General features: G+C 46.3%; 1 protein-coding gene across 1 annotated transcript; it reads left to right on the forward strand.

Moving 5' to 3' along the window:
• Positions 1-2,551: 2,551 nt before the first annotated feature.
• On the forward strand, positions 2,552-8,016 carry LOC119798926. Its single transcript, XM_038308593.1, has 3 exons — positions 2,552-3,890; positions 5,316-5,636; positions 7,646-8,016. Exons 1-3 carry the CDS (start codon positions 3,476-3,478, stop codon positions 8,014-8,016), a joined length of 1,107 nt encoding a protein of 368 aa, XP_038164521.1. The 5' UTR covers positions 2,552-3,475.
• Positions 8,017-11,958: the final 3,942 nt, after the last annotated feature.

The following is an 11,958-nucleotide window of genomic DNA, read 5'->3' on the forward strand; positions in this document are numbered from 1 at the left end:
CCACTGGTTTAACATCTGACCCTGAAACCAGCAGAACCAGAACCACTGGTTTAACATCTGACCCTGAAACCAGCAGAACCAGAACCACTGGTTTAACATCTGACCCTGAAACCAGCAGAACCAGAACCACTGGTTTAATATCTGACCCTGAAACCAGCAGAACCAGAACCACTGGATTACCATCTGACCCTGAAACCAACAGAACCAGAACCACTGGTTTAACATCTGACCCTGAAACCAGCAGAACCAGAACATCTGATCCATATTTGCAGAATTTCAACCTAAATTCTCCTGATAGCAGAAGAACTGATCCTTCCAGGATCCAGTAGAACCGAGCCTTAGAGGTCCAGATGGTTCAGTTCCTCTCACCTTTCAGTCAGTGTCCCTGGTAACCGGGTTCTGGAAGGTTCTGGATAAAAACCCAGATTGATTTTCACTCAGACCAACCAGAACCAGTTTCACTGTGAAACGGATCAAACTTTAACGTCAGCAGAATAAAAAGGTTCTGAGAACTTTGAAGCATCTGGACCTGCAGCAGAACCTGATGTCTGTTGGTCTTCTAGCTCATATCTCAGACTGGATCTTCTCCTGGTTCCGTCGTTCCCACATTTCCTTCTTCCTGCAAACAGAGAAGCTGGAACCCAACAGAACCTCTGATTAGAACCTTCCTGGATCCAGCAGCTGATCTGGGTCCAAATCAGAGTCAATCAGTTCTAAACTGATCCAGATCAGTCCAGAACTTTCTGGTTCCTCCTGCCAACAGACAGGTCCAACATCTGATAGTTCTGCTGTGTGACTGTAATCATGGATCAGAACCATCATGTTAAAGTAGCTTCATCAACACTTCCAGAACCCGGTCCGGTTGGCAGAGAGAGAAGCTTCTCTACTCTGAAGGTTCTGAGGAACAGGAAGAAGCTGAGGGACCCAGGAGAACCCAGAGAGCTTCATGTGGACTGAAAAGGACGTCCTCATGTCCTCTGACACTGAGCCAGAACCAGAACCCTGTTTCCCCTGCAGTCAACTAACGGGTCTCCAGGACACACTGTCCCACAGTGGGTTCTGCTGCTGATTGGACCCACAGCAAAGACAACACTGTCTCTGTTCACTGGAGACATGGACACATTTCAGACTGGAACCAGTCCAACATGTTGGACCTTCATCCAGTCAGAGAATATGTCCTCAGAGCTGCTGCTGCTGTCTGTCCAACTCATCTGCTCCTTTGTTGTCTCTCAGTCCCACAGGTGGAGGGGGAGTCAGGAGTGGAGTCTGTCCTGCTGCCTTGCAGAACCAGAGATAACCTGCCTGGAGATGCTAGAGTGGAGTGGATGGACAGGATGGACAGGAAGGTCCATGTGTTTGAGAACGGTTCTGATCAGCCTGAAGAACAGGACAAGCTCTTCAGAACCAGAACCAAGATGAATGAAGACCTGCTGAGAACTGGAGACCTCAGTCTGACTCTGAGATACCCAACAGATGGAGACAGAGGGACCGTCACCTGCAGAGTCTACAGCAAGGAGGGAAACATCCTGATGAAGAAAGATGTCCAACTAAAGGTCAAAGGTCAGTGGTTTAACTCTGATGTTGTATTTTCTCCAATCAGCTGATCAGCTGTGATCAATAGTGATCAGAGGCTAATTAGAAGGTCAAAGGTCAATGTGTCTGTCTGAGGTTCAGGCCCCGTCCACACGAAGACGAACCCTGGGCTAAACGCACACATTTTTCACCAAACCAGCCTCTCATCCACACGAAGCCGGCGTTTCGGGGGTCTGTAAACGATCTTTTTTTTATTCAGCCTTCAGAGTGAGAAGATTTTGAAACGCCGTTTTCGCGTTTCCATCTTTACGCTCTAACCGCATTTTTTTTTTACACGCATGCGTCATAGCGTCGCCTCTAAACACGCATGCGCAACACAGTATCACAACAACAATGGCGCCGTACTGTGTTGAATGGTTGCTGCTCATGCTACTCACCCTGCTGTCGGGCGTACAACAGAATCTTCTTCTTCTGGAATATCTCCAGGAAGGACAGAGCAATATCGACGACATAGTTCAGCACCTGAATTTGACTAAACCACGAAAATGGACCCGCAGGGCAACCATGTATAAATATTAGTGCGCATGCCCAACATTTCGTCGCCTATTTTTGCTTTGGCACCACAGCGCCACTTACAGGCCTGGCATACATTTTGCAGCGTTTTCATGCATTCGTGTGGACGATCACATTTATTTTATGTCTCCGTCTTTACGACAAACGTTCTGGAAAATATTAGCGTTTCGTGTTCGTTTTGACTTCGTGTGGACGGGGCCTCAGAGTCCCAGTAAATGTGATGGAATGAGTTCAGCATTTTTCCAGAACCAACAGACGGGTCAGAAGAGAAACAGCAGCATTTAGGTTCCTGCAGAACAGAACCAGAACCACTGGTTTAACATCTAACCCTGAAACCAGCCGAACCAGAACCACTGGTTTAACATCTGACCCTGAAACCAGCAGAACCAGAACCACTGGTTTAACATCTGACCCTGAAACCAGCAGAACCAGAACCACTGGTTTAACATCTGACCCTAAAACCAGCAGAACCAGAACATCTGATCCATATTTGCAGAATTTCAACCTAAATCCTCCTGATAGCAGAAGAACTGATCCTTCCAGGATCCAGTAGAACCGAGCCTTAGAGGTCCAGATGGTTCAGTTCCTCTCACCTTTCAGTTAGTGTCCCTGTTAACTGGGTTCTGGAAGGTTCTGGATAAAAACCCAGATTGATTTTCACTCAGACCAACCAGAACCAGTTTCACTGTGAAACGGATCAAACTTTAACGTCAGCAGAATAAAAAGGTTCTGAGAACTTTGAAGCATCTGGACCTGCAGCAGAACCTGATGTCTGTTGGTCTTCTAGCTCATATCTCAGACTGGATCTTCTCCTGGTTCCGTCGTTCCCACATTTCCTTCTTCCTGCAAACAGAGAAGCTGGAACCCAACAGAACCTCTGATTAGAACCTTCCTGGATCCAGCAGCTGATCTGGGTCCAAATCAGAGTCAATCAGTTCTAAACTGATCCACATCAGTCCAGAACTTTCTGGTTCCTCCTGCCAACAGACAGGTCCAACATCTGATTGTTCTGCTGTGTGACTGTAATCATGGATCAGAACCATCATGTTAAAGTAGCTTCATCAACACTTCCAGAACCCGGTCCGGTTGGCAGAGAGAGAAGCTTCTCTACTCTGAAGGTTCTGAGGAACAGGAAGAAGCTGAGGGACTCAGGAGAACCCAGAGAGCTTCATGTGGACTGAAAAGGACGTCCTCATGTCCTCTGACACTGAGCCAGAACCAGAACCCTGTTTCCCCTGCAGTCAACTAACGGGTCTCCAGGACACACTGTCCCACAGTGGGTTCTGCTGCTGATTGGACCCACAGCAAAGACAACACTGTCTCTGTTCACTGGAGACATGGACACATTTCAGACTGGAACCAGTCCAACATGTTGGACCTTCATCCAGTCAGAGAAAATGTCCTCAGAGCTGCTGCTGCTGTCTGTCCAACTCATCTGCTCCTTTGTTGTCTCTCAGTCCCACAGGTGGAGGGGGAGTCAGGAGAGGAGTCTGTCCTGCTGCCCTGCAGAACCAGTGATTACCTGCCTGGAGATGCTAGAGTGGAGTGGATGGACAGGAGGGACAGGAAGGTCCATGTGTTTGAGAAAGGTTCTGATCAGCCTGAAGAACAGGACCAGCTCTTCAGAACCAGAACCAAGATGAATGAAGACCTGCTGAGAACTGGAGACCTCAGTCTGACTCTGAGATACCCAACAGAGAGAGACAGAGAAATCTTCACCTGCAGAGTCTACAGCAAGGAGGGAAACATCCTGATGAAGAAAGATGTCCAACTAAAGGTCAAAGGTCAGTGGTTTAACTCTGATGTTGTATTTTCTCCAATCAGCTGATCAGTTGTGATCAATAGTGATCAGAGGCTAATTAGAAGGTCAAAGGTCAATGTGTCTGTCTGAGGGTCAGAGTCCCAGTAAATGTGATGGAATGAGTTCAGCATTTTTCCAGAACCAACATTAGAATGAGTGAAGATGAGGAACCAGAGCAGGAGGCAGAGGTCCGGTCCAGACAGGGACCAGTTTCCAGCTCCAGGTTTTCATCACTTCTCCTGACAAACACTCATCTGATCCATGGATGAAGGAGCAGCTGGACCAGAACCAACAGACGGGTCAGAAGAGAAACAGCAGCATTTAGGTTCCTGCAGAACAGAACCAGAACCACTGGTTTAACATCTGACCCTGAAACCAGTAGAACCAGAACCACTGGTTTAACATCTGACCCAGAAACCAGTAGAACCAGAACCAATGGTTTAACATCTGACCCAGAAACCAGCAGAACCAGAACATCTGATCCATATTTGCAGAATTTCTACCTAAATTCTCCTGATAGCAGAATAACTGATCCTTCCAGGATCCAGTAGAACCGAGCCTTAGAGGTCCAGATGGTTCAGTTTCTCTCACCTTTCAGTTAGTGTTCCTGTCAGCTGGGTTCTGGAAGGTTCTGGATCTCTGCACAGCTTCATAAAAGTTGTCAGCAGAATAAAAAGGTTCTGAGAACTTTGAAGCATCTGGACCTGCAGCAGAACCTGATGTCTGTTGGTCTTCTAGCTCATATCTCAGACTGGATCTTCTCCTGGTTCCGTCGTTCCCACATTTCCTTCTTCCTGCAAACAGAGAAGCTGGAACCCAACAGAACCTCTGATTAGAATCTTCCTGGATCCATCAGCTGATCTGGGTCCAAATCAGAGTCAATCAGTTTTAAACTGATCCAGATCAGTCCAGAACTTTCTGGTTCCTCCTGCCAACAGACAGGTCCAACATCTGATAGTTCTGCTGTGTGACTGTAATCATGGATCAGAACCATCATGTTAAAGTAGCTTCATCAACACTTCCAGAACCCGGTCCGGTTGGCAGAGAGAGAAGCTTCTCTACTCTGAAGGTTCTGAGGAACAGGAAGAAGCTGAGGGACTCAGGAGAACCCAGAGAGCTTCATGTGGACTGAAAAGGACGTCCTCATGTCCTCTGACACTGAGCCAGAACCAGAACCCTGTTTCCCCTGCAGTCAACTAACGGGTCTCCAGGACACACTGTCCCACAGTGGGTTCTGCTGCTGATTGGACCCACAGCAAAGACAACACTGTCTCTGTTCACTGGAGACATGGACACATTTCAGACTGGAACCAGTCCAACATGTTGGACCTTCATCCAGTCAGAGAAAATGTCCTCAGAGCTGCTGCTGCTGTCTGTCCAACTCATCTGCTACTTTGTTGTCTCTCAGTCCCACAGGTGGAGGTGGAGTCAGGAGAGGAGTCTGTCCTGCTGCCCTGCAGAACCAGAGATAACCTGCCTGGAGATGCTAGAGTGGAGTGGATGGACTGGTTTTACAGGAAGGTCCATGTGTTTGAGAACGGTTTTGATCAGCCTGAAGAACAGAACCAGCTCTTCAGAACCAAGATGAATGAAGACCTGCTGAGAACTGGAGACCTCAGTCTGACTCTGAGATACCCAACAGATGAAGACAGAGGGACCTTCACCTGCAGCGTCTACAGCAAGGAGGGAAACATCCTGATGAAGAAAGATGTCCAACTAAAGGTCAAAGGTCAGTGGTTTAACTCTGATGTTGTATTTTCTCCAATCAGCTGATCAGTTGTGATCAATAGTGATCAGAGGCTCATTAGAAGGTCAAAGGTCAATGTGTCTGTCTGAGGTTCAGAGTCCCAGTAAATGTGATGGAATGAGTTCAGCATTTTTCCAGAACCAACATTAGAATGAGTGAAGATGAGGAACCAGAGCAGGAGGCAGAGGTCCGGTCCAGACAGGGACCAGTTTCCAGCTCCAGGTTTTCATCACTTCTCCTGACAAACACTCATCTGATCCATGGAGGAAGGAGCAGCTGGACCAGAACCAACAGACGGGTCAGAAGAGAAACAGCAGCATTTAGGTTCCTGCAGAACAGAACCAGAACCACTGGTTTAACATCTGACCCTGAAACCAGCAGAACCAGAACCAATGGTTTAACATCTGACCCTGAAACCAGCAGAACCAGAACCAATGGTTTAACATCTGACCCTGAAACCAGCAGAACCAGAACCAATGGTTTAACATCAGACCCTGAAACCAGCAGAACCAGAACCACTGGTTAACATCTGACCTGAAACCAGAACCACTGGTTTAACATCTGACCCTGAAACCAGTAGAACCAGAACCAATGGTTTAACATCTGACCCTGAAACCAGCAGAACCAGAACCACTGGTTTAACATCTGACCCTGAAACCAGCAGAACCAGAACCACTGGTTTAACATCTGACCCTGAAACCAGCAGTACCAGAACCACTGGTTTAACATCTGACCCTGAAGTCAGCAGAACCAGAACCACTGGTTTAACATCTGACCCTGAAACCAGCAGAACCAGAACCACTGGTTTAACATCTGACCCTGAAACCAGCAGAACCAGAACCACTGGTTTAACATCTGACCCTGAAACCAGCAGAACCAGAACCACTGGTTTAACATCTGACCCTGAAACCAGCAGAACCAGAACCACTGGTTTAACATCTGACCCTGAAACCAACAGAACCAGAACCACTGGTTTAACATCTGACCCTGAAACCAGCAGAACCAGAACATCTGATCCATATTTGCAGAATTTCAACCTAAATTCTCCTGATAGCAGAAGAACTGATCCTTCCAGGATCCAGTAGAACCGAGCCTTAGAGGTCCAGATGGTTCAGTTCCTCTCACCTTTCAGTTGGTGTCCCTGTTAACTGGGTTCTGGAAGGTTCTGGATAAAATCCAGATTGATTTTCACTCAGACCAACCAGAACCAGTTTCACTGTGAAACGGATCAAACTTTAACGTCAGCAGAATAAAAAGGTTCTGAGAACTTTGAAGCATCTGGACCTGCAGCAGAACCTGATGTCTGTTGGTCTTCTAGCTCATATCTCAGACTGGATCTTCTCCTGGTTCCGTTGTTCCCACATTTCCTTCTTCCTGCAAACAGAGAAGCTGGAACCCAACAGAACCTCTGATTAGAACCTTCCTGGATCCAGCAGCTGATCTGGGTCCAAATCAGAGTCAATCAGTTCTAAACTGATCCAGATCAGTCCAGAACTTTCTGGTTCCTCCTGCCAACAGACAGGTCCAACATCTGATAGTTCTGCTGTGTGACTGTAATCATGGATCAGAACCATCATGTTAAAGTAGCTTCATCAACACTTCCAGAACCCGGTCCGGTTGGCAGAGAGAGAAGCTTCTCTACTCTGAAGGTTCTGAGGAACAGGAAGAAGCTGAGGGACTCAGGAGAACCCAGAGAGCTTCATGTGGACTGAAAAGGACGTCCTCATGTCCTCTGACACTGAGCCAGAACCAGAACCCTGTTTCCCCTGCAGTCAACTAACGGGTCTCCAGGACACACTGTCCCACAGTGGGTTCTGCTGCTGATTGGACCCACAGCAAGGACAACACTGTCTCTGTTCACTGGAGACATGGACACATTTCAGACTGGAACCAGTCCAACATGTTGGACCTTCCTCCAGTCAGAGAAAATGTCCTCAGAGCTGCTGCTGCTGCTCTCTGTCCAACTCATCTGCTCCTTTGTTGTCTCTCAGTCCCACAGGTGGAGGTGGAGTCAGGAGTGGAGTCTGTCCTGCTGCCCTGCAGAACCAGAGATAACCTGCCTGCAGATGTTAGAGTGGAGTGGAAGGACAGGAGGAACAGGAAGGTCCATGTGTTTGAGAAAGGTTCTGATCAGCCTGAAGAACAGGACAAGCTCTACAGAACCAGAACCAAGATGAATGAAGACCTGCTGAGAACTGGAGACCTCAGTCTGACTCTGAGATACCCAACAGATGGAGACAGAGAAATCTTCACCTGCAGCGTCTACAGCAAGGAGGGAAAGATCCTGATGAAGAAAGATGTCCAACTAAAGGTCAAAGGTCAGTGGTTTAAATCTGATGTTGTATTTTATCCAATCAGCTGATCAGCTGTGATCAATAGTGATCAGAGGCTCATTAGAAGGTCAAAGGTCAATGTGTCTGTCTGAGGTTCAGAGTTCTCGATGAAGGCAGCGTTTCTTCTGGATGTGCTCAATGGTAGGTAGTGGAGTTCCAGTGATGTGCTGGGCGGCTTTCGCCACCCGCTGCAGTGCCTTGTGCTCTGCAACAGAACAGCTTCCGTACCACACTGTTACACAGTTGGTCAGGATGCTTTCTATTGCACAGTGATAGAAGTTCACCAGGATATTTGTGAGGAGCTGATCCTTCTTCAGTGTCCTCAGGAAGAAGAGGCGCTGGTGAGCCTTCTTGACCAGGCAGAAGGTGTTAGTTGACCAGGACATGTCCGCTGAGAAACCAGAAACTTGAAACTGGAGACACGTTCAACAGCAATTCCATTGATGTGGATGGTGTCGTGGGTAGCTGTTGAATCTTTCCTAAAGTCTACAATGAGCTCCTTGGTTTTGGTGGTATTGAGGAGCTGGTTATTTTCAGCAGACTCATCGTTGTTGCTGATGTGATGGAATGATTTCAGCATTTTTCCAGAACCAACATTACAGAACCAACAGACGGGTCAGACGAGAAACAGCAGCATTTAGGTTCCTGCAGAACAGAACCAGAACCACTGGTTTAACATCTGACCCTGAAACCAGTAGAACCAGAACCACTGGTTTAACATCTGACCCTGAAACCAGTAGAACCAGAACCACTGGTTTAACATCTGACCCTGAAACCAGCAGAACCAGAACCACTGTTATAACATCTGACCCTGAAACCAGCAGAACCAGAACCACTGGTTTAACATCTGACCCTGAAACCAGTAGAACCAGAACCACTGGTTTAACATCTGACCCTGAAACCAGCAGAACCAGAACCACTGGTTTAACATCTGACCCTGAAACCAGTAGAACCAGAACCAATGGTTTAACATCTGACCCTGAAACCAGCAGAGCCAGAACCACTGGTTTAACATCTGACCCTGAAACCAGCAGAACCAGAACCACTGGTTTAACATCTGACCCTGAAACCAGCAGAACCAGAACCACTGGTTTAACATCTGACCCTGAAACCAGCAGAACCAGAACCACTGGTTTAACATCTGACCCTGAAACCAGTAGAACCAGAACCACTGGTTTAACATCTGACCCTGAAACCAGTAGAACCAGAACCACTGGTTTAACATCTGACCCTGAAACCAGCAGAACCAGAACCACTGTTATAACATCTGACCCTGAAACCAGCAGAACCAGAACCACTGGTTTAACATCTGACCCTGAAACCAGCAGAACCAGAACCACTGGTTTAACATCTGACCCTGAAACCAGTAGAACCAGAACCACTGGTTTAACATCTGACCCTGAAACCAGCAGAACCAGAACCACTGTTATAACATCTGACCCTGAAACCAGCAGAACCAGAACCACTGGTTTAACATCTGACCCTGAAACCAGCAGAACCAGAACCACTGTTATAACATCTGACCCTGAAACCAGCAGAACCAGAACCACTGGTTTAACATCTGACCCTGAAACCAGTAGAACCAGAACCACTGGTTTAACATCTGACCCTGAAACCAGCAGAACCAGAACCACTGGTTTAACATCTGACCCTGAAACCAGTAGAACCAGAACCACTGGTTTAACATCTGACCCTGAAAGGCAAGGCAAGGCAAATTTATTTGTATAGCATAATTCAGTACAAAGACAATGCAAAGTGCTTTACATGATTAAAATACAGGAAGATAAAACAGAATCAAAGCAAGTAGGAAAAAATAAAAAACAAATAAAATAAAATAAAAAATGCAGAAACAAAAAAAGAATATTAAAAACAGTTGGATTAAAGAAAACATGTTTTTGTTGAACTGTTTAACCAGAATAGTCGAAGGCAATCCTAAACAAATGTGTTTTTAGTCTTGATTTAAAGGAACTCAGGCTTTCCGCACTTTTACAGTTTTCTGGAAGTTTGTTCCAGATAAGTGGAGCATAGGAACTAAATGCTGCTTCTCCATGTTTAGTTCTGGTTCTAGGTAGGCAGAGCAGGCTGGAGCCAGAAGACCTGAGTGGTCTGGAGGGTTGATACACTGATAGCAAGTCTGTGATGTATTTAGGTGCTAAGCCATTCAGAGATTTATAGACTAACAGAAGTATTTTAAAGTCTATTCTCTGAGATACAGGGAGCCAGTGTAAGGACTTTAGAACTGGGGTGATGTGCTCTACTTTCTTAATCTTAGTGAGGACACGGGCAGCAGCGTTCTGGATCAGCTGCAGCTGTCTGATCCACTTTTTAGGCAGACCTGTTGTTGTGCAAATATAATGTCCTGCAGATAATGAATGGATGGTTAACTAGAACTGGAGTTATAGTTAATTATTATCCTATTCAACATCGAAGGCAAAATCAATTTAGTGTTCTTAGGTGGATAATTATAGCCCTAAATTATCTACTTACCGGTTGTTGATCCACAACTGGAGGGTTCCGGGACCGGCTGTTAAAATCCAGGTATCCACCAGTCTGGTGGCCCCGGTTAAGTTATCAGCAAAGCTATTAAATTATCAATAAAGAACCTTTTATCTCTGTTTATTCGCACTATTACCAAAAGGGGGTGGATCTGCGCTGAGTGATAAACCCTCCGTTATATGAACGACCAAAACCACTACAGATTAACCAATGATGTGTTTATTCTAATAATTCAGGATTACAGAAATCTAACATCTAAGCAAACATTACACACTACTAGAAAAATAAACACGAGGTAGATTAAATTACTAGTTTAAAAGAAACATCGAAAATAAAGAATTAAACGAGATAGAAACAAAGAAATAAACCATAAGAGTCTGTTTACTGGCGTCTGAAATTGTCCAAAATATGCCAGATAATACATTCACTAATGTCCGCTAGCAGCAGGTATAATAGTGCAATTGATCACGTACATTAATACATCCAGCTTAGTATTGGTAAATCATTAAACATGTATTAACAATAGCAGCATTCAGCAAAAACTCTTTTTTGCCTGGTAATGTAGCGATGTGTGTGAATGGTTGTAGCTAAATGGGGAACCACCCCCCTTTGTTCTCCACGCGGTGAGGGGAACAAAGAGAAATGGGGGGAAAGGGGGGGCGACCTGTAATCAAGATGGCGGCGACCACGGGGATCCCACGTGGCTGAATGTGATAACTTTATCTCTATCTCAAAGCAGAAACAACGAAGAGGACAGGAAAGCCAAGAAAGAAAGTAAAGAAGCACACACTTATTTTAACCAAATAAACAAACCCTTAATCAGCACAGATAAAAAAAAGGAACATCAGCATTAATTCAAAACCCTAAACTGCCTTTCTCTCGCCTGAGCACAGCAAGTCTGATGCATCAAAAGGAAAGTAAATAGATTTTACTGTGAGATGCGTCGTCCGAGGGAGGTTGGCGTTTCCACGGCAACCGCAGCTTGGTTTCTGTCAGGCAGAGGTTCTCTGCCACCGGTCCGCCTCTCGGGAAGTTCAGTCAGTTCGGGGCCGCAGCAGAGGGCTTGATATGCTTACGAGTTGGAAAGGAGGGATTTTAGGAGGTGATCTTAGGAGGTGGTCGGCTAGGGAGCGTCCTCTCAGCCGATTCGTCCAAGGAAGGGGAAAACGAAAACTCCGCGGTCAGCTTCAAAGGCTTCTGTTTTCCCAGGCGGCGCGGCCGTTTTGCACGATGGAACACTGCGATCCGTGACTTTTGACGCAGGAAAACGAAAGCTACTTCCAGTCAGCTTTCTTCTGGTATTTCACGTGAAATGGGTCTCTCCTGACGGGCTCCAAACCCATGGAAAAAGAGGAAGAAGTCTTCTCGCGCCGCGTTTTTAAACCATGTGTGACACGGGAGCACTTCCTGTGGAAGTAACGGCTGATTTGTCTGTGCCATGAGTGACATGGTGTAACTTCCTGTTGGAGTATTCG

This window comes from Cyprinodon tularosa, unplaced genomic scaffold, assembly GCF_016077235.1.
Source record: "Cyprinodon tularosa strain WSP-4 unplaced genomic scaffold, ASM1607723v1 ctg641, whole genome shotgun sequence".
NCBI lineage: Eukaryota > Metazoa > Chordata > Actinopteri > Cyprinodontiformes > Cyprinodontidae > Cyprinodon > Cyprinodon tularosa.